Source organism: Peromyscus californicus, unplaced genomic scaffold, assembly GCF_007827085.1.
Source record: "Peromyscus californicus insignis strain IS unplaced genomic scaffold, ASM782708v3 Scaffold_18__1_contigs__length_77618521, whole genome shotgun sequence".
Lineage (NCBI taxonomy): Eukaryota > Metazoa > Chordata > Mammalia > Rodentia > Cricetidae > Peromyscus > Peromyscus californicus.
In genome coordinates this window covers 60,464,148-60,487,771 of record NW_026294480.1, presented here as the reverse complement: position 1 = coordinate 60,487,771, position 23,624 = coordinate 60,464,148, and the positions used below count along the sequence as shown (strand labels likewise).

At 38.1% G+C, this 23,624-nt stretch overlaps 1 protein-coding gene across 2 annotated transcripts in view; it reads left to right on the top strand.

Moving 5' to 3' along the window:
- The window catches only part of Homer1 (homer scaffold protein 1), a 100,121-nt gene that overhangs the window by 22,080 nt on the left and 54,417 nt on the right, over nucleotides 1-23,624 (top strand). For both annotated transcript variants that reach the window (XM_052743564.1, XM_052743563.1), the window contains exon 2: nucleotides 19,180-19,336. In XM_052743564.1, the coding sequence (XP_052599524.1) occupies nucleotides 19,180-19,336 (157 nt within the window). The remainder of the gene's footprint in view (nucleotides 1-19,179; nucleotides 19,337-23,624) is intronic.

Below are 23,624 nucleotides of genomic sequence, written 5' to 3'. Positions count from 1 at the left end.
ACCTCAAACCTACAGTCCATTTTCTGTCTCAATAGCATTCTGTTCATGACAGGACAATTTGAGCTTTAAATGTTTATGTTGAGAAGCGTGATAGAAAAGAAGGTAATAGCCAAGTAGATGTACTTTAGTCAAGAAAAGCTAACCAGATGCTCATCCAGGGATACTATTCTTTACTTTTGGCACAGAACTAGCAAGGTTGCCTAGCAGATTTTGTCAGAGATGGAATAGGGAACAGCAAGAAATCTGTTGATCGCCTCAGATGAAAATTGCTTTTTAAAACTTTGAGTAATGATGACATTGTAGTGTGGGAACCATAATAATGTGAAGTAGAACTTGCCACAAATTTTGAGATTTTTAAAAAATTTAACAAATAATTACACACAATCTGAGTAGACACAGGAGACACATGGTAAACAAAAAATGCATATGGCCCTACCCTCACAGAGTGTGCAATCTGGGGATAGGGGCAGGCACTGTGATTAATGTTTGCAAGATACATTTCCATTATTTTTTAACTTACATGTGTCTTTATATTTCAAATGGTTTTCTCATAAGTGCCATATATTTGGGTATTGCTATATAACCATTTCATAATCTCTGCCTTTTTATTGGAATATTTAGATCGTTTATATTTAATATCATGATTGGAATGATTGGATTTTACTTTACAATCTTTCGGGGTTTTTTTTTTTTGTCTCATCTGTTCTCCTTTTCTCTTCTTTGCCTTATTTTAGATTTCTTAAATGATTGCTTTTACCTTCTTTATTATTATTTAATGGTTATTTAACTTTTTATCATTTTTATTTATTTTTATTTATCTGTATATGTGTGGAGGGTGTGTGTGCAGGTGTGTGGAGGCCAGAAGAGAACATTGGAGCCTCTGGAGCTAGAGCTACACGTGGATGTAGGCCACCCAACTTGAGTGCTAGGATTCAAACTCTGGTCTTCTGGAAGAGCAGGAAGGGCTCTTGATGGCTGAACTCTCTCTCCAGATCGTGTTTAAGGTTTTAACTTTCAGGTGTCCATGCATTTGGAGGCAGAGGTTACCATCAGGTTGACATCAGTTGCTCTCCACATTTTTTGAGACAGAATATCTTACTGAACCTGGAGCTTACCGGTTGGCTAGACTGGCTGGGTCAGCAAGTCCAAGGCCTTTTTCTGTCTCTGCATTCTCAGTGCTGCTATTACAGGTGTGTCCTGCTGTACTCAGCTTTTTATAATGTGGGAATTTTTTTTTTTCCGAGACAGGGTTTCTCTGTGTTGTCTTGGTGTCTGTCTTGGATCTTACTCTGTAGACCAGGCTGGCCTCAAACTCACAGAGATCTGCCTGCCTCTGCCTCCTGAGTGCTGGGATTAAAGGTGTGCGCCACCCAGCCTTTTTTTTTTTCTTTTTATAATGTGGGAATTTTTGAACTCAGGTCCTCATGGCTGTATGATGTGGTAGTTTGAATGATAATAGTCCTCATATACTCATATATTGAAATACTTTATCCCCAGTTGGTAGAACTGTTTGGGAAGAATTAGGAAGTGTGGCCTTGTTGGAGGAGGTGTGTTACTGGAGATGCCTTTGAAATTTCAGAAGTCCAGGAGCACCTCAGTTTCTCTGCCTCATGCATGTAGATCAGGATCATAGTCTATGTACTGCTCCACTCAGTGTCTGTCCGCCTGCTGCCATGAGCCCCACCACGATGATCATGGACCCCCTCTGGAACTGTGAGGCACCAAATTAAATGCTTGCTTTTATAAGTTGCCTTAGCCATGATGTTGCTTCACAGCCATAGAAAAGTAATTAAGATATGTGGCATGTTCTTTATGACAAGCAATTTTCTCAACCTCTATAATTTTTTTTTAAAATCTGGAAAAAGTTAAATGCCTTATTTAACTGGTACATAAAAAACACAGGGGTTGGGGATTTAGCTCAGTGGTAGAGCACTTGCCTAGCAAGCACAAGGCCCTGGGTTCGGTCCTCAGCTCCGGAAAAAAAAAGAAAAAAAAAAACATAAAAGTTACACATTATTAAAATAAATTCTTAAAAATGTTTCAATATATATTTCTTGTATGATTAGGCTAAACCTATTGATTTTCTCATTTATCACTCTATGACAAAAACCAAAATTCTTTCTTTTAGCTTTTTGCGGTATATAATAAAATAATTTTTCTGAAGTCACTCTGCTGTACAACAGTATATTAGACCTTCTTATCCCTATCTGTCTGCAACTTAGTACTCATTGGTCAGTGCTGATCAACATTTCTATACATTTGTTTTTACAGAGCCTTGTTGTGTAGCTCAGGTTACTCTTGGAGCTGGACTCTTCCTCTTGTAGCCTTGTGAGTGCTGTATATATGCCACCAAGCCTTGTTAATAGTACACATTTTTAACCCATCACATTCTACTTTTGAGTGAACTTACACCACCTCACATACAATAAGAACTTTATTTCACTTATCCTTCTGTATTTCAAGGAGGCTTTGCCTCAAGGATGTCAAAATCTGCTGGTGTTCAGGTCTGTTATATAGAAGGGCACAGTATTTGCAAGTCACTTACACACATTATCCCGTATAATTTAATTAATTAGTTGTGGCTTTTGCTGTACTGGAATTGCACTAGGGGTTTGCTCATGCTTGGAGATTTCACTCAGCTCTGTGGACTCTTTCCTTCTGGGGTACATCCTCTTAAATGTTAACGTTAAATACATTAAATACAGCTCTCTGATTTCAATTATTATGTATGATAATAAAATGTAAGTGCTATGGAAATAGTTCTTATACTAGTATTGTTTAGAGAATAATGAGAAGGGAAGTGCATTTGCACATAAGGTTTTAGTAGCATCTGTCTATGAGAGGTTAAAATCATGAGGAGAAACCTGTGGGGATGGAAGACCAACTTCGCAGCATCGTTCTTCTACCTTTGTGCTATTGTTGTGGGTTGTATCTCTATTAGTGTTATGAGCCCTACAGTACATTATTATTTTTACTTCGGCAGTTGTCTTTTCTTTGTAATGTTGTGGGTTGTATCTCATTAGTGTTATGAGCCCTACAGTACGTTATTATTTTTACTTCGGCAGTTGTCTTTTCTTTGTACTGTTGTGGGTTGTATCTCTATTAGTGTTATGAGCCCTACAGTACGTTATTATTTTTACTTCGTCAGTTATCTTTTTTTTGTTTGTTTGTTTGTTTTGTTTTTCGAGACAGGGTTTCTCTGTGTAGTTTTGGTGCCTGTCCTGGATCTCGCTCTGTAGACCAGGCTGGCCTTGAACTCACAGAGATCCGCCTGGCTCTGCCTCCCGAGTGCTGAGATTAAAGGCGTGTTCCACTGCCACCCAGCCAGCAGTTATCTTTTAAAGAAATTTTTAAAATAAAAAATTTCCACTTAGTTACTTTTCTCTTGCTGTGAAGCAACACGATGATCAAAGCGGCTTACAGAAGCGTTTATTGGGGGCTTGTTTCCAGTTTCAGCTTTAGTCCATGACTGTCATGGTGGGAAGCAAGGTGGCCAGCAGGCATGGTGCTGGAGCTGTAGGTGAGAGCTACCATGTTTAGATCACAACCACGAGGCGGGAGGAAAGGCCAACTGGAGAGAAACCTCCTCCAACAAAGCCACATCTCTTAATCCTTCCCAGACCATTCACCAACTAGGAAATAAGCATTCGAACATAAAAGCTCAATCAAACCACCACATTCCACTCCCTGGGCCTCATAGGCTTGTAGCTATATCATAAAACGAAATGCATTTAGTCTAACTTCAAAAGTCCATATAGTCTTGCCCAGTCTCAACACTGTTTAAAAGTCTCGACTGGACATGGTGATGAACACCTTAATCCCAGCACTTAGAGGTAGAGTCAGGTGGATCTCTGTGGTTTGAGGCCAGCCTAATTCTGTAGAAAGTTCCAGGACAGCCAGGGCCACACAGAGAAACCCTGTCTCAAAAAGCCAAAGAATAAATAAAGGTCCAAAGTTTCTCTGAGACTCAAGGCAGTCTCTCAGCTGTAGCCCCTGTAAAACCCAAAAGAAAAATATATACTTCCAACACACAATGGCACAGAATATATATTATCATTCCAAAAGAAAGGAATGGAGACTTAATGAGGAAATACCAGACCAAAGCAAGATGGAAACCCAGCAGGGCAAACTCCAAATCCTATAATTCCATGTCTAATGGCAAATGGCTTAGATGGCTGTGCCCTTCCAGCTTTGCTGACTGCAACACACTTCTTTCTCTTAGACTGGTTCCACTCTCTATCTGCAGCTCTTCTTGGTAGGTATTCCACAGCTCTGGCACCTCTAACATCCTGGGGTCTCCAACGTAATAAAGGCTTCACCTTCATAGCTTCATGCAGTGGGCTTTCAGGGCCTCCATGCAGAGAGACCACCCCCACCCCACCCCCCCCAACCCCCCACCCCCCGCCACACACCCGACTTTCCTTAACCCTGGAGGAAGATACACCTGTATCTTTCATGACTCTAAAGCCAGAACCACATGGCCAGTGCTGCCAAGTTTTGCTGCCTGCTTGCATTGGAACCTGGCCCCCTCCTTGAATTACATTTGCATAAGCTCTGCTTTGTTGTTGCTCTTTAGGAACAGACAATTCCTTAGGCCCTTTATTTTCACAAGTTGCAGGATTAGCTGGGTTGCCCCTTGCTTTGAGGACACCACCCTTTTTATTCCATTTATCACCAGTCCTTTCTTAAGCTTCTCACCTCAGGCTTGGCTCCAACATTACCTCTTTGGTGTTCTTTTTCTCCTCGAACAACAAGAAGAAAAAGCAAAACAAACAAAACCTAACACACTTCATTTCTATTCCTGTACCTTCCAGTTAAATAGATTTTTTTTGAAATTTATTTATTTTGCAGTATTTAATTGGCTGGTCTTCCCGTATATTTTTTTTTTATCTTTAAAAACAAATAGCTCTGAGGACATTCAGGTCTCTACCTACTTATGTTTTCCTTTGCCTTCTTAAAATGTAAATTACACTCTAACACTGTTTCAGTCCTTGTTTGCTAGTCTGTCATCTGGACATGTATCTGTTGGTTGACTTGATCTTTCTTTTTTGCTTATTGTGGGTTGTATTTTATTTAGTCCTCATTGAATGTCCTGATCACTCTTCAGCTGTGGGCATGAGAACAGCCCTCTAGGCACACAGAGTGTATTTTCTGGGCACCTTTTCCCTGTGTTTAGCTCTCTCTCCTCTAATACATAGTGGTCCTGCTATGTCTAATTTGCTTTGCCTTTCCAACTTTTTATCCTGTGCTAAACATGGTGCACTGTTAAATTTCTGTGTGCTGCATGTCTACAAACCCTCTCCAATGAGGGGGAATATTCCCTTTCTCAGGAATCACTGTGCCATCCTGCCTCTTGGCAGTGTTCATGTGTAGCTAGAGTTTTCCTGCCTGGCCCACAGTCAGGACAAATCTCTCTCACCTGCCAGTCCCATAGCCGCTCAGACCCGACCAAGTGGCAGGCTTCTTGCTAACTGTTCTTACAGCTTAAATTAATCCATTTCTATAAATCTATACCTTGCCACGTGGCTTGTGGCTTACCGGCATCTTCACATGCTGTTTGTCATTGTGGCGGCTGGCAGTGTCTCTCTGCCTCAGCCTTCCTCTTCCCAGCTTTATTCTCCTCCTTGTCCCGCCTATACTTCCTGCCTGGCCACTGGTCAATCAGTGTTTTATTTATTGACCAATCAGCAACACATTTGCCATACAGAATATCCCACAGCATTCATGTGTTTTATTCAGTATTGTAGTATTTAGATGGGAGGATAGATCCAGTCCTTGCTCTTCCATCAAGGCCTGGGAGAACACCCTTAAGTACGTGTAGAGATTCTTTTTTAAAGTAATTGTAACGTGTCACTAAAGTGGCATGACCAGTGAAGTTTATCTGGGCTCTGAAGGTGAGCACGCCTTACCTGAATGATGGTAGACAAGCAGTGAGGAAGACAGAGTGTGGGGCAGGTTTTAGATGAGTAGTCTTCCTAAGTCATTCATAATTAGCTAGACTACTTTGCTTTATGTGTAGCGAACAGAACCGATGATATTTGTCTTTTGAATTTTCTTTGTAATCATTCTTTCAGAATAGTCGCAATTGTAACTCTTCATTATTCAGTTCCTACTGGACAGTTTGAATAGATTGCCTTGTCTATTTAGTTTGTCATTGTGACTAACAATATCAGCAAATAATAGATGCTAATAATGTGTATGGAGGAATGAATTAGATGCTCCCATGTTTTATATTTAATGGTTATCACCTAGGAAAGATCATTCACATTGGGAAGGTTGAAACTCTGTTGTGAAAGGGCCTCATTAAAGAAGTTTGTTTTATTTGGTTCGTAATTGTCTCTGCTGGAATGTTGTTGATAGAAATGTGATAGCCCTAAAATACAACCTCAGTTACTGTGTATGCTAAACACTTTTAAAAGTTACTAAAGGGTTTCATAAGATCTGTATATGTGCATTGATACACTTTTACTTGTGAAGGCAATTCTTACTACAGTATTTAATTGGATTAGTAGTATGATTTGGAAGAACCAAAAAACTTACTTTTAGTGATAACATTGATCATAGATTTTTCTTCCTCCTGCAATGGAAATTGAATTTTGAAAGAATGATTTTACTCTTCAACAGAATAAAAAGATAAGTAAATAAAAACAGTAGTGTTATCCTATTGAGATTTCTGTATGTTGATCTTTGAAATGCAAAGTGGGATACTTAGTCCAAAGTGTCCCGTATCTGCTTCAGCCACTGGTTGGATTTCATGACACATCTGAAAGGTATAATATGACAGGAGGAATATGCATGTTCCGATTAAAAAATAAGCTTTATATATGTGATAATGTTTTCTGATTTTCCCATCACTATTTTTCCTACTTTGATTTTATCTCTTCCTGGCAAAAACACCAAGAGTTTACACTTCCTGCATTTATTGAATACCACCCCCTCCCCCTGAGCAAGGCATACAGGTTTGGTACCAGCAGTGAACTCAGGTTTCAATATATGGCTCTAAGACCAGACTGTATGTGAATGTTGGTGACAGTGTGCCCAGCTAATATATACCCTCTTCATCCATAGGTATCTCATCTTCAAATGGGGGATAATAGTAACTATTCACAAAGGTTGAGAAGATGATTGCAAATAGTGCTCAGAATCATGTATGTTCAAGTAGCAAACACTGGAAATTGTTCATTGTGACCAAAGAATTTACCACATCTTGTAAACATAGACTTTTGTCTTCAGGTTTCAGAGCAGCATATTTAAATGTTTTAGTTTGCATTATCTGATTTGTGACTTCCTCTGGCATTAATGATTGAAGTTATTGAACAGTTTCTTGTATGCATCTTGATTTATAAGATGAGTATATAAGACAAGATTCCACTTAAGTCCAACTGCAAAGGTTAAAACTATCAAGGTTTTCCTGTAACTATTAGCCATTTGGTTCAATATCTGGTATTTAAGCCATTCAGTTTTCATATATTCGATCTTTGACCTTTACTACACAGAATTGGTTTCTACAGAAAATTTTGGTATTTTTTAAACCAATACTACAAAACTGGAGAGTTGAAAGAGTGTTGAGTTTGGGTATAGTGCCATACACTTGTAATTCTAGTACTTAGGAGGTAGAGGCAAAATGGTGGGGAGTTCAAGATCATCTTCAGTAATCCTGGAACATGGCAGCTTACTAGTGGCTACATCCATGATGGAGTTTATGAGCCCAGTCTTGGGCAGATAACCATAGATAGCTGCTGTGATTTCATGAATGCAATGGCACCGTCATCCAAAAGACATTTGTAGCATCTCTTCCCCGTCCCTGAGCTCTTGACATTCTTTCCTCTTCCTCTTCCACAGTTGTGTCCTGACTCTTTGGTGGGTCAGCACTCAACAGTTACTCATTCTTGGCACAGTTACTGTTTCTTCATTAGCTACAGCCCCATGGAAAAAGAAGCTACAATACTGACCCTTCAGGCAAGATGTACTGGTGCAGTAGTGGCGTGGCTATTGTTGGGGTAACCAACTATTTTCTTTTTTAATTTGAGGCCTGCTCCAAAAAGGAATTAATGTCTGGCACTGCAAACCTGGTCAGAAGTCCATGGTTAGTTCTGCTAAACAGTGTTATCAAACTGTCTTCTAAATATTCTTGTTTATACTCACAAATTAGTACTGTTCTCAGGCTTGGTCAGAGAAGCTTCCTTTTCTTCTCCAGCAGCTTTCATGGCCCTTCCGTGATGATGAAAACTAGCCAGCAGGAATGAAGCGTTGTTTCTCTGTCCTGCAGCCTAAGGGTGTGACATCTTCAGCAACAGGATCATGCCACTCAGTTCTAGTTGGCAGTCAGGTACAATGTCATACAGTACAATAGCCTGCATTGTTTTGGGGATCTCTGGATCCTTGGCCAACCACTCATGGGGAGGTAGGTATTCTATACTTGGCACTGGGATTTTTGTTTAATAATATATGGTTTCTGGGAGCTTCATCCATCTGTGCAGGATAATTAAATCCATAATCTTAAATTTTTTTTACTAGCTTACAGAATAGTAGGTTTCCATGTGGCTTTTTCATATATCTTTAGATTAGCCCCCTTACACACACACACACACGCACACGCACACGCACACGCACACACACACACACACACACACATTCTCTCTCTCTCTCCCTTCCTCCCTCCCTCCCTTCTTTCCCCAAGCTCATCCCTACTTAAAACTTTCTAAATTAGTATTCCCTACTTTGCTTTCATATCCCTGTATTCTACTATTTTCCTGTCTAATTCCCCATCATGGCTCCTTTCTGGAGCTTTCTTTTATTAAGTATAGGGTCTTGTTTGTAACCTTAGGATGGCCTTGAATATGCAGGAGCCTACCTCAAGCCCTTTGAGTGCTGGGCTTATAGGCCTGTGCTCCCATGCCTACCTAAGAACTAAACATCTTAATTTAGTGAATGCATCTTATCTATTTCTATTCTATAGGGAGTTTTAAACTTTTGACCATGGTACATATTTTTTTTTTGTAACCAAAAGTTTCATAGAACAACACATACCCCCTTATCAAGTCTGAATTGTTTTGAGAGTTTATATTCATATTCTTTTTCATAAATGCTTGACTGACCATTACTGATCATAACCTTCTGGTTGTGTCCTGGATTTTGTGAAACACTGTTCTAAGTTATATGCTGTTGGGTCTTTTACCTGTTTTAATCACCCCAGTACCTCAGAAAGTCAGCTTCCCTTTAGGGCTAATAAACCACTTCCAGTAGAGCTAAATAGGGAGAAGCCCCAGACCTACCTTGCTGTATTCCCATAGCAAATGCTAAATACATTTGAGTCTCTATGATGTTGTACTGACTGAGCCATTCACTTAACTGGTGGGAGATGTAGCTAATGTATTTGAGCAGAAATAACACATCACAGGAATTATATATGCAGACTTCATAACTGAGAAACATTATTTATAAAAGAATTTCTTCTGTGATTTTTGTTACCTTAAAATATAACAAAAGTGATAAACAACACTTGGTTTTAACGTAGCCCCCTTTAAACAGAGAAGAAGAATGAAAGCTGGGTAATACTAGAAAGTGGGAAGTTAAGGATGTGTGACTGCCTTACACAAAGTACCAGATGTTCACTGATGGATTTACAGTGAATGAGAATGGAATAGTGGTGGCTATTATTTGAAAATTACTTGGTAGTATCCCTAACCAGTAGTCCAACAGTGTCTTAACTTTTGTTGTGTAGGTTAAGTATGTTTTGCCTAAAATAATTTTTTATACTGAATAGTGTGAACATTTTAAATGACTAAGGTAAAAACTTAAGGCATTTGCTATTGTTCCACATTGAAAAAATTTAGAGGAATGTTACAAAGTTCATTATATAAAAATAAAAACTGCTGTATATTGAAGAAACAACTTACCTTTGGGAAAAGAGCAGAGTATATCTGTTGTATCTACCCTGTATTGTACTGGTTCTCAACCTGTGGATCATGACCCCTTTGGGAGTGGTGTATCAGATATCTTGCATATCACATATATTTACATTATGATTCAGAACAGTAGCAGAATTATAGTTAGAAAGTAACAATGAACTAATTTTTATGGTTAGGGGTCACCATAACATGAGGACTGTATTAAGGATTGCAGCATTAGGAAGGCTGAGAACCACTGCTACATTGTTTTTTAAACAGATGCTACCAAATTAGAAAAATAAGCAACTCAGCCCTACTCTGGTGAGTGTTGATCTTAATTACTGTCTTTGTAATAAATACAGTTAATACTGGATATATGAAATATTCCCATATATAGGTCTGAGGTTATTTTAGATTCTGAAGTTTAAAATAGGAGTCTAAACAAACTTAGAAATGCGTAGAGAAGTCCTCTGGCCCAAATGGCCCATAAATACATGAAGATCTATTTAGTCTCACTGTCATCAGGGACATGCACACTTAAAGCAGCTTTGAAATGCCATTTTATGCCCATCAAGTTGGCAAAGATTAAAGATGTTTCTTGGACATTACCAAATGTTGGAAGAGTGCAGTATGGATCAACTAGAGTATAAATTGGAACAAGTGCTGTGAAGAGTAGTTTGGATGTCTGCTATAGTGCATATGTTATGCCAGGAATTCTACTTCTGGTATGATATGTGCACAAGAAAACATAGGGAAGCATTGTTCATAATAGTGAAAAAATCGGAGCAACTTGTATGTCTTATTAGTAAGGAAATGGCTACATACAGTATTGTCTAGTACAGCATTCTAGTACAACTAGATATATGATGTGAGTTATGTCATTTTAATTTACTTTTGAAGTTCAAAACAAAACCAATTTCAGTGTATTGAGACAATACATTAAACATGTAATTAGTATAGAAACAAAAAATATGAATTTTGGAATCTATTATGTACATTTAGTGCACATTTCTACTCAGCTGTTAAGTATTCAATTGCAAGTACTTCATCGGAATTTAAATTTCATGAAATTTATTGTTGGGAGAAAATTCCCATACCAAGGTTGTTCCTTACATTTTTTTTCCCAGTAACTGAAATGAATATCAGAGTTTAAACTTCTTCACCTCAGCAGTACTATTCTTGAAGTGCTTAGTAGTAATGTGGGTGTGTGTATGCATAACACCTGTGTCTCCACTGATCAATTTAATATAGTTGAGAATTATCTTGTTCTTTGAAGACGCTTTTAGACCTTAAATGGCCTTTTTAAAGTTTAAAGAACTGGATGTCTACTGAGAAATCTTCCTCAGATTTTTAGAGTGCATACTGTTAGTTCTCTGAATTTAGCTTTATTTAGAGGAAATCATTAGGCTAGAAAAGAATACGTAAAGTATAATAAAACTGATAATACCAATTTTATACCTAACTCTAAATGTTAGAACTCCTGATGCATTTTAAACCCATGGTATTTTAATTATGGTTCTAAGTAGAGAGGATTTTAAATAAATGGAGAAGCAGAGATGTCAGTTGGCAGTGCCACGTTTTAAGTCTGTATAGCTCCCTCTTGTATAGCAAGGCCATGTATAATTTTGTATTCTCCACATAGTAACTTGCAGGTTTTGTAATGCGCCACCTGCTGTGTGTTTGGTTCATCACTAGATGGAGTTCTAACAGTGTAACTGTGTGTCGGGTAGGCATTGGTAGAATTGCTCTCAAAGTAGACTTTTTTTTAAGTTTCTTAAAGAAGCAAACCACAGTTAAACACGTAACATAGTAATAAAAGTTCTGTTGTAGTACTTTTTTCTTGGTTTGCACAAGAAACACCAAACATTTTTGTCAAGATTTTTGTTAGGTGTGTTGGGGTAGGGGAGGGAAAGGAATTGAGATTTAGTCCTATAGATAAGCAGTTTATATTATGAATTTGGAAAGATAAATCTTTCTTGTACTCCTGCTTGACTGAGGCATCTGTCTACTCCTTGATGTCCCCTTGTCTTGTTCTGAGTTCTAACTCACCAAGTGCCATTCTTCTTCTCTTGCCACATCAGATAAAGTCCAAACTAGAAATTTTGTCTTGTTTTGTTATTTTACTCTAATCAAGGGAGGCATTTTTGTCACGCGTTGGGTGTACCTTCTGTATCTTAGTCCTGCTTTTAGGCAGGTTTAAATGTCTGCTCCTTTACTCTTCTTTTTTTTCCTCTGTGAATAATAGAAATGCCTTTGTGTCAGATACTCCTAAGTCCATCGAATTCTAAGGTACTAAAAATTGCCATTCACTGGCTCTTTGGTAGTCTTTGAAAATGTTCCCTAAAGCATCCTTTTCTCAAGTTACATAAATGCAACTTTTCCACGATGACATTTTAAATCTCTGTGATAGAAAATCAACTGGGAGTAGACTGTAGCAACATTCCACACCTTCTGCTCCTTCCTCCCCACTAATCTCAGTGCAGGTAGAACTTCAGCTCCTGAGGGGCACTGCAGTTTTAAACAGGGCCCCCCAAATTGTGTGTGCTGTGGGGTGGTTAAGAAAATAACGAACAACTACTAGTCTGTAGCTAGCTAGGCTGGAGTTGTGCAGGAGCAGTAATCACATAGGGGCAGACAAGTGAAACAAGTTACTGTAGCTCGTTTATACTTCCACCTCTTCCCTTCCGATTTGTGTGGTATTTTAAGTAGCAACTATTTCACTTAGGAAACCTGTTTTATCACAGTATAAGCCTATAGGTAGGCTGACTCATTTCTTTAGTGACACAATCAAGAAACTAGATTCTGTGATTTTCCCTGTACTATTAACTCAGAACATGTCCTTATGTTCAGTTGTGTCTCCCTTACAGTGTTAGGGTGGCTTCTTCTGATACAGTTGTTTCATGCAGTGTTTAAGACAAGATTCTTTGTTATGTGTTATCTCCTAGTGAGTATTCTAGAAACCTTCAGCAATCTTCTGAGTTATTTCATTGACCAGAATCATTCCTTTATTGTTTCAAAGATCCATTTACAGACCAACTTCTGGCAAGAATGGAATTGTAGAGGCAGATGGTATCTGAGGTTTGTCAGGGAGGAGCTGGAAGGATGATTGGGGGACAGTCAGCCAACAGGGTCTTAATGGCCAAATTCTCAAAGGAACGTATTACCAACTGTATTCCCAATGACCAGACCACTTTCTTTTGAAAAATAAAGTAGAAAGGGAGTTATTTGAAGTTAAATCTTCCTTATATGTAGACAAATTTCTAAACAGTCTTATTAAATAAGAAACACAGAACCAAATACAGGCGTGCAAGCCATAGAGATCAGAGCAATAGCCGCCACTAACCTTAGCTCACCACCTCGCCATAGGTTCCCAAGAGCGCTTCTTCCTGTCTCACCTGCGCCTTTATATTGCCTTCCTGTAATGCCTTCTCATTGGCTCTAAGCCCAGCCACATCACTTTCTCATCACTGCCTGTCTATACAGACCTCCAGGTCTCTATGGTTGATACTGGGATTAAAGGCATGTGTCACTACGCTTGGCTGTGTCCTTGACCACACAGAGACTCTGCTTGCCATGTGATCAGATTAAGGGCGTGTGCCACCACCACCTGACTTCTATTTATGGCTCACTGTGACCTCTGATCTCCAGGCAAACTTTTCACATTTCAGCACAAATAAAATATCACCACATTTATATCTTTGCTAAAGTGTCCATTAATACTTAGATATCTGAAAAGAATGTTTGTAATGTAGGCATTAAAGGTGGGCTAAGAAACATCATTTCTCTTCAGTTGGTTGTTTATAGGGCCTATACTTTTGTACTTCCTTGGAACAAAGCTTTATTGAGTAGTTAAAATATTTGCAAAAATATAGATTGCAGTGCTCATCTTAAACAGCATTACCATTGATTCTTTTTAAAATCAGGCTATTCAGATGGCAAATGTGAGCTTTTTTCTAAATCTGAAATGTCAGTAGCCCCTGGAAAGTGCTGTTTGTTTCATTCAGTTTTTAAATGCTCGTTTTTTATTGCACAGATGTTTGAGATCTAGATATAATAAATTGTCAATAGTGAATTTGAATAAGGCTTGTTTTTTGTAATAGAATTCTGATTTTTTTTTTTTAACTTTTCTCTCTCAGTTATTTTCCATTTGCGGGTTCCCATGCCTGTATTTAAAGTTGTAGAATCCATCACTGAAGATAGTACTGTAACAGAATTTTAGCTGTGTAACAATATATAGAATTTTAGAATTATTTTCATCCCAGTTTCCTAAAATAATTTAGTGAACCAACAGAAAAACACCCAAGCTGTTCTTATTAATATACATATAATATATACAGTGCTTCCAACCACTTACTGCCTGGTTACAGATGTGTAAGAAATTATCAAGAACCCTAGGCATATATCTATGATTGGCATTTTGTGTATGTGTGTGAATCTGTGTATGCATATATAGTTTTGTTTTTCTAAACTAGTTGAAAACATTTTATGATGAGTCTGTTGCTACCTAATTTGAGGTTGATATTTCTTGGAGCGATTACTTTGAGTGTTCATAACAATGCTCTACTTAAGAAATAATACCGTAGTCATTATTAAGAAACCCTCAATTTTGGATTGTCTGTAAATGTACATATTTTTTAGTGACCATTACTACATAAGCGTAACATCAGTATCAATGTCAGATATCAAGACCAGTTTTCAATAAGGTAATATATACCTCAGTTTGTGGTTTGATTTTTATAGTGTGTGTATAAATACAAGCCCTAGCATGAAGAGGAGATCAGAGATGAAATAATTGTCTATGTACTGGATTATTTAAAGTTATATGAATTTCTTTATTGCAGAATTGTTAGAATCTTTATTCCTCATAGGACATGATAGATTCTTTAGAATTGGATATGACACAGTGTTTGCAAAACATATTTTAAAATGGAACTCTTGTTTCTCAGTTTCATAAAATATTTAGAAAAACACTATTTGATTCCGTTAGTATTTTTGTGAGTTATCATGAAGCAAGTAAAATGATGAACTTTTACCAAGAACAAATATTGTGTTTATCACTTGGACACTTATCAGTCTGAGATGCATTTTAAGTTATCTCAAGATGAGACATAATATTTTGGTTATATTCTCTCTACTGCTTTTTCTACAGCTTTTCTCTAAAGAAACTTATTAACATGCATAGTGTTGAAACATATTTTGAATTGCGTGGCTATAAGACTGATAATTTCCCTAAACTTTGCATTCCACGTGGTTTTCTCTTCTGAGGTCTAAACAAATGTTGCTTTTCTAACCTCACAGATCTACATGCCGATTCTTAGTCATCTGAATTTGGTCAAGATTGAGTGTTACTTCTCATTTTCCAGTCTCAAATCCTGTGTTTTGTTTACTACCCTGACTAACAGTCCCCCAAAATAGAAATCCAGGAAACTGGGGTTCCTCCTTCATCAGGATTCATATTACACCATTGACATTTTGGGAATGATAAGTCTTCCTATCCTGTACATTGTAGGTGTTTAATAACATCCTGTTGTCCTTTACATAGCAACAGCACACTCTCCCCTCCCCACCCCACCTCCCAGTTTTAAGGACTGAACCTAAATCTTTATGCATTTCCTGCGTGATAGGTAAGCTTAATGCTGCCAACTTTATCTTCCTAAACTGCACAGTTATTTCCTGCCTGATTTCAGTTGCTTCCAGCTGAGACCCCCCTCGAGAACAGGCTTTTTTCTATTTCTTCATTCTTGTATCTTATATACTCACTAAAATTCTTACTTTATTTAATTAAAAAAAATAACTGTGGGTTTGGTTGTTTTTGAATTACACAAGTGCATGCCTGAGGAGACCAGAAGACGGTATCAGAAACCCTGGATCTTGAGTTGCAGGTGGTTATGATCCGCCATGTGGGTGCTGGGAATCGAGCCCCATCTTCTGGAAGAGCAGCCAGTGCTCTTAGCCAGTCTCCCCAGCCCTCTCACTGAAGTCCTTGCTAAGCACACAGTGTCCTGTGCCCTCTTCCCAACCGTGCTATGATTGTTTTCTTCACAAGAAAACCCTCATTTGATTACTTTTCAGATAATCTGTCATGCTGAAGAATGTTGCATTTTAAAAGTATCTCTGTCCCAGCTACATCTCCAGCCTCTGGCTCAGTTCTTGGCATGTAATAGATTTTTTTCAATCTTGTGTTCGAATGCTGTATCAGATGTTGTAGTGGTCTCATTAGTGACTGTTATTTCCCTAGTCTTTAGCTTCCAGAAATCTTAAATTCAGCTTTAATTAAGAAGTTCTTAGCATTGAACAGGGCGTGTACTTAGTTGATATACACATGTCATTTGTTTTTGAGATAACTAGTTATCGGATTACTGAAGGAATTCATGTAAATTGAGGAAGCTAATGTATGGAGAGACTTTATTTAAGACATTGTATTTCCAGTGAGTGTAGGTTTGTCCATTTATAGAAAGCTTGATGGGACAGTATCATTAGTTTAACTACTCAGTCTTAGAAAAATGTTTATTAGAACATATTTCTATAATCACTGGTCAGAACTATAAATTTTCTCCTTTCAGTTGTAAACAACAAAAGATTCAGTCAATAGGGTGGTTGCAGCGCACACCTTTGATCCCAGCACTTGGGAGGCAGAGGCAGGTGGATCTCTGAGTTCAAGGACAGCCAGGGTTATACAAAGAAACCCTGACTTGAGGTGGGGGAGGGAGAGTTCCAGTCAATATACTGTGTGTGGCTGGGCGGTGGTAGCGCATGCCTTTAATCCCAGCACTCGGGAGGGGAGGCAGAGCCAGGTGGATTTCTCTGAGTTCGAGGCCAGCCTGGTCTACAGAGATCCAGGACAGGGACCAAAACTACACAGAGAAACCCTGTCTCAAAAAAAACAAAAAAACAAAAGAAAAGTCAAAAAAGACAAGTAATCTTGTAAGGCCAGCTTCTCTATGAACGAAGGACTGAACGTGCAGAAGAGGGAATGAGTAAGACTGTACCAGTTCAGAATTCTCCATGCACTGCCTTGCCAGACCAGCACGTCAAGGGAATCCATCTAATAGCAGTTACACTTTCTTTTTCAGGGACTGGCACAAATGTTTTACTCCTTTAAAAAAAAAAAAAAAAAGCTTTAATAAAAGTGGGGACCTGGTATTATTTCCAGAAATAAAACTGAGAGAGAGAGGCAGCTTCCCTGCAGGGAAGGGACCTTTCTTATCTACACTAGGTGCTGACGTGGACAGAGGGGAGACACGCTGCCCCATCCAGGAGGCTTCAGAGTTGTTTGTCACAGACCAGATTTGCTGTCACTGCTGTGTTTGTTCTTTGTCTTGTTTTTCTTTTTCCTAGACTCTGTTTTCTTTAAACTTACACTTTAGAAAAACGTTTTCAATTGTTTAAAATAAAATCTGATTTATTTAGATTTAAATATTAAATATTCCCAGTTAAAAGGTTAACATTCTGAGCCAGGCAGGGTGGCTTACCCCCTGTAATCTCAGTACTCAGGAGGCTAGGGCAGCAGGATCTTGAGTTCAAGGGTAGCCTGGGCTCCATAGCAAGACTTTCTCTCTAAATAATAAATAACTAATGTTGTTTGAACTAGGGGGAAAATAGCAAAGACAGCCTGGTGAGCGTTGTTTCCAAAGCAAGTTTACTAAAGCCTTGGACACTTTGGACTGTAGTGCTCCTGTTTGTGCAGATTGCCTGTGCCTTCTTTTCACCTTGTAATATTGTTTTGAGTATTGATTAGCTTTTGTTCTTCCTATTTGTAAAACCTTCTTGTACATTTTAAAGATCCTATTTGATTTAAGAAAGTATTGTCTATGGTTTTGAGCACCTCCTCCATATACTTTTCAGTATAGCTCATGAAAGGATAGTTTGAATGAAATCTTTCAGCTATTACAGAATGATGTACTTGTAAGTGCGTAAAATGTTAGAGACAGGGTAAAAGAGAAGGATTCTTTTATTTTTATAATCTATTCTATAGTATATCCTGTTTGTCTAACACCCAGGACCTGTAAAGGTTCTAGGAATAGTTAACTAACAAACACTGAACCTTTGCTCCTAGGGAATATAATATATCATGTTCCTATAAGTCTCTGATCACATGTTTATAAACCAGTTAGTTAGTACATAACATTATTTCATGTGCATTTCTTTCATTTTAGTGTATTAACTTATTTATAGACATGATCTCATTATGTTTGCAGCTCAGTTTGGCCTTGAACTTACAAGATACCCTGTCTCTGCTTTCCAAATGCTAGGATTGTAGGTATGCTGCACTACACCCAGTTAATGTGTGATTCCATTTACTATTATCACTATTTTAACATAGAACATGTGACCAATTATAGTATGACTTGTGCCTGAATCAATCTTATCTAACACACATTTTTCTTCATAAGGCTCATTAACTTTGCATCTATGAGTATATAACACTTAGGAACACTTCAGCACTATGCTGAGAGGCCATTTTAAGCTGTGAAAGCATCTATAATAGCACAGCAGTGTAAAAACCGTGGTGCTAAACAGACCACTAAAAAGACACCTGCTTGTATAGTCTGAGTGCTAAAGCAAGACAGAGGTATTGTCTTGTTCATCCCGAGGTAGAAAAGTACATGTTAGGCAACTCACATTTTTACACACACACAGCCTGTAAGACAGGGGGGAAAAGTCACAGGTACTTACTTGAAAGTCTATTAGTTTGGTTTTCTATTGCTGTGATAAAACAATAACCAAAAGCTTGAGGGAGAAAATGGTTTATTTGGCTTACAGCTTCCAGTCCATTATTGAGGAAAGCCAGGGCAGGAACTCAAGCAGAATTCACAGAGGAAGACTTGCTTACTGGCTTGCCCAGCTTGCTTTCTTATACAGTGCAGGACCACCTGTCTGGAGGTGGCACAACCAGCAGTGGACTGAGCCATCAGTCATAATCAAGAAAATTCCTCAGAGACATGTCCGAAGGCCATTCTGATGCATGCAGTTCCTCAGTTTAGGTTCTCTCTTCCCAGGTGACTCTAGTGTGTGTCAAGTTGGCAAAAACCCACACAGAGTTACTGATGACTTTTAGTGCGTAGCTGAATTCATGTGTATGTACAGAATCTCTGAGTGGCAAGAATTGGCTATAGTTGTTTGAAAGAAGCTTATAATGGAGTACTTCCACTATTCATATCGGAAAGAAAGCTTATTTGTGGGTATGTGTAAGTTTCTAGTAATGCAGTCACCTTTACCGTTTTTGTGCCCTCTTGTCTAATGAAATAAAACTGTTTTCATTTAGTTTTTTTTTTCTTCCCTCCCTCAGGGAACAACCTATCTTCAGCACTCGAGCTCATGTCTTCCAGATTGACCCAAACACAAAGAAGAACTGGGTCCCCACCAGCAAGCATGCAGTTACTGTGTCTTATTTTTATGACAGCACAAGAAATGTGTACAGGATAATTAGTTTAGATGGCTCAAAGGTAAGTCACGTTTACTAAATAATCTTACTCTCTTGCTTTGTTCAACATAGAACTTCAAGTTCATTCACATTTTTATTTCCATTAAAATATTCCTTTTTGAATTATTGAAGCTTAACTTGAAGAAACAAAAAGTGATCATTTTTAGAGTAGCAACATTTTTTTTGCCCAAGTTTTTTTTGAATTAACTAACTCCTTATTATATTGAGTTTTATGAGGAAACATATTCTTCAGATTTATGGTGGATTAGTTTATTTAATGAGCATTTCTTATATCTCTGTTTTGTATCCATGTTAAATGATAAGAAAATACTGGTGAACAGTGAATTTCCATATTAATCACTTTTTCATTGTTATAACAATACCAGTTATTGGCTACTTGTGGAGAAAAAAATTTATTTATCTTACAGTTTTGAAGGCTAAGAATCCAAAGGGGATAGCCCTAGCTTAGTGATGGCTTCTCCTTGGTTGCAGTGCTGAATGATTTGATAATGGTGACTGACTTAAAGATGAGCAAGTGATTACATCTTGAGCCACGGTTGAGCTGAATGGGGCCAGACATTCTTCCTTTATGATAGCCCATTCAGAAGAATTGAAGTTTTTAAAAATTACTTTCCTGGAGCACATTCCCAATGACCTGATGATGACCTACCTCTAGATAGAACACTTGAATGTTCTACAATACCACCTTTAAGTCACAAAATTCTTGGGGGGTGGGGTATGGGGCTGAGGATCTGGGTTTGGGTTCTAACACCCATACAGAGGCTCGTAGCCATCTGTAACTAGTTCTAGAGGATCTGACACCCCTTTCTGACCTCTGCAGCACCAGGCACATACATGCTGTATATACATACAAGCAGGCAAAATACTCATAAACATTAAATTAAGTAAATTTAAAACAACAGCAACAAAGACCCTTTAGGAGAAAAGTATAAGACAGAAATCTTAAAGTTTTGCTTTTAAGAGGGGCAGATGATGTAATATTTATGATCAAGGACAATTTGGGCTCCACCCTCAACTCTGTCAATTACTGTTTTGACTTTGAAGAAAGTGCTTTCTGGGGCATACTTTTTCTCAAATCAGTGTAAATAGTTGTAAGGATTAAATAAGTTAATATCGGTAGGACACACTTGGTGCTTGGTGGGTAGTATGCTGTTCAGAAGGGAGAGAATCTTTTATTACCAGTGAATTTTGTATAACTAACTTATATTCCAAACATCAGATTCTGAGGTTTCCTTCCTTCAAGCTTTCTTGAAGGTATGAGGCCTTTCTAACTTTCCATCAGTTCAGTGTATAAGATAGGAACACAGAAGAGAGCCAAAGCACCTCATTGGGCTTTTCGAATCATGTGACCTTGCACAAGGTATTTAACTTGTGTGCATCTGTTTTCTCACATGTAAAAAAGATCTTAACAACTGTGCATGCACTATTATACCAGAGTATTGCTGTAAAGAATAAATACATTTTAAAAAGCATAATGTGCAGCAATGTGTTGACTGGGTGAAGGTGCTTGTCACCTAGCCTGACAGCCCTGGGGCCCACACAGTGGAAGCAGAGAACAGACTCCCACAAGTTGTCCCCTGGCCTACAGGGCATGCATGTGCACATACACATAATATAAACACATTTTACAGTAACAACAAAAAAGTACTATTGTCCTACATATACTTATTATTAATATTACTAGGCTAATAATTTTGCATATGACCTAGTATGGTTTGAAGGCTAAAAGATCATTTAATTTAATGCTAAACTTGTAGTCTGATTTTTCATTATGCTCATTCCTTGTCTTTTTAACTATCTTATAGGGAAGGCTGGAGTTTTAGCATTCATAAAGCCTTGGTAGTGTCTGTCACCACTGCTATCACAACCAAAAGGAAGAAGGCAGGCAGGGATAGTAGATTTATTTCAGGAGCAGACCTTGTGTTGAAGTCTCTAGATTATAGGACCTCAGGGCTATATATACCTTGTGTCTTACATATGTGATTAACTTGTGTTTCTCCAAATAGTTTTCTTTTCACTTTCATGTGAATGACTTAAAAGATGATGATAGCTAATTTCTGTGAAGTGTTATTTAATGAAGAGTAACTGCTCATAACTGTTTGGTTTAGTGAAGTACAACAGATATTAAATGTTATCTCTGACTTTAGACTGTTAATTTATTTTCCCTACTTGAACTTTCAGTTTCTGTAATCTCTTGTACCACTTGACCTAAACTGCCAGGATAATGAACTTTTATTAGCTGGGGTTAAAAGGGTTAAATGGAAAGAAAGGTCAGCGGAAGTAGTCCGTATCCAGGAAGAAAAGCCACACTGAAATACTTCAATGCACTTCAGTTTTCCAAAGTCTTTTTCTACTGTCTCATCTCCATCTCTGTTTTATGATTGCCTTAAAAAACCCAGAGTACCCTAAGTAGGAAGTGTTCCTTTCTTCTTTCTTTGTGCTTGAACTGTACACATGAGGAAGTTTGTTTGTTTTTTTCTTTTGCTTTTTTGAGACAGGCTCTCACTATTTAGCTCTGACTGGCCTGGAACTCAGAAGTTCTCCTGTCTCTGCCTCCCAAATGCTGGGATGAAAGGTGTGTAGCAACATCATATTGCTTTCATTTTCTGGTCATGATATAAAGACTCTAGCTCGGCCTAGCCAGGTTCAAAGCATTCCTGATTTGAAACGAGACACTTTTCCACCTCTTCACCTTAGACAAAAACTCTAGGTTTGAGAGTTGTTGATTTTAAATCACTAATTTTTTTCTTTAAAAAAAAAATCTTAATTCTATAAAAAACCAAAACAAAACACCACACCTTTAATCTCAGCACTTGGGAAGCAGAGGCCGACAGATCTCTAAATTCGCTGCCAGCCTGGTCTACAAAGTGAGTTCCAAGACAGCCAGGACTACACAGAGAAACCCTGTCTCAAAAAACCAGAAAATTTTCTTAGTTGTGTTCTAGTCAAAAAATCTAAGAAATAGATTTTCAAGTGTAGGATTATTTAAAGCTTTTCTTCCGTGATTCAACGACTAATAATACAGAAACGAGGAAAGGTTCAGAATGGAGATGAGAGTGGACCTCTTTAACAAAACACAATGAAGTTAATTTGAAATGGTTGAAATGAACCCTAGTGTCCACCAGCACATTGGTCAGTTTTTCTTGTTGCTTATTAAATGTGTTATCACCTCACTTTTTAGAGTTAGTGGGGTCTGATGCCAAAATGCCCTTTTGGTCTTGGTTAACACTTAGGTCCCTCCTTAAATGTTCCTTGGAGAACACTGAAGGACCACCAAATCTAGAACAGTGCTTGCCTGGTGCCTACAGAGGACAGAAGAAAGCATCAGAGGCCTGTAACTAGAGTTACGGGTGGTTGTAAGCTACCATGTGGGTGCTAAGAATCAAAATCAGGTCCTCTGCAAGATCAACAAATGCTCTAAACTGCTCACCCACCTCTCCAGCCCCTAGACTTTTATTTGATGGCTGTTCCACAAGTTAAAATAATTGTTAGCATGTTTTACATACCTAAAAGTGTATGTGAGTGGAAGCTGTTTTGAACTAAATGGTGAGGATGCTTTATAAATATCAATGGAGAAATTGATCGAGTACAAAGATAAAGCTCTCATGTAACAATAGATAACATCTGTTTCCTGTGAGAAAGGAGGGAGCCAGTTTCCATTGTGCCATCTTCCTTTTCTGTAGTGGGACATGTATGTCCATGTGTCCTTGTTAAAGCTCCCTCAGTTCCTGATAGCGCATAAACATTTACATTTGTAGTGGATTACTTGGTAAACAAATATACATTTTTTCAGAAAATGATGGATTTCCATTGCCCATTTACTAGTTTGCTAGATGACAAATTTAGATTTGACAACATAAATGTTTTTATTATTGGTGCAATTATATTTCTTTTTTTTTTTTTTTTTTTTTTTGGTTTTTCGAGACAGGATTTCTCTGTGTAGCTTTGTGCCTCTCCTGGAACTCACTTGGTAGCCCAGGCTGGCCTCGAACTCACAGAGATCCGCCTGGCTCTGCCTCCTGAGTGCTGGGACTAAAGGCGTGCGCTACCACCGCCTGGCTGCAATTAAATTTCTTAATTTTAGGGGGTACTAGACTACCCAACTATAAATGACCCTTTCCTTTCCAGCACTGGCAGAAAACATGGATTAATATGTTATAATACCTGAAATGTGTTAAGATCTCCAGAGTTAATCTTTATTAACATGCTAAATGCTATGTTTTCTAAGAAATTATATGTGAAATAGAAATGATATTGCCACCAATCTATTATTTTATAAGAAAAGTGAA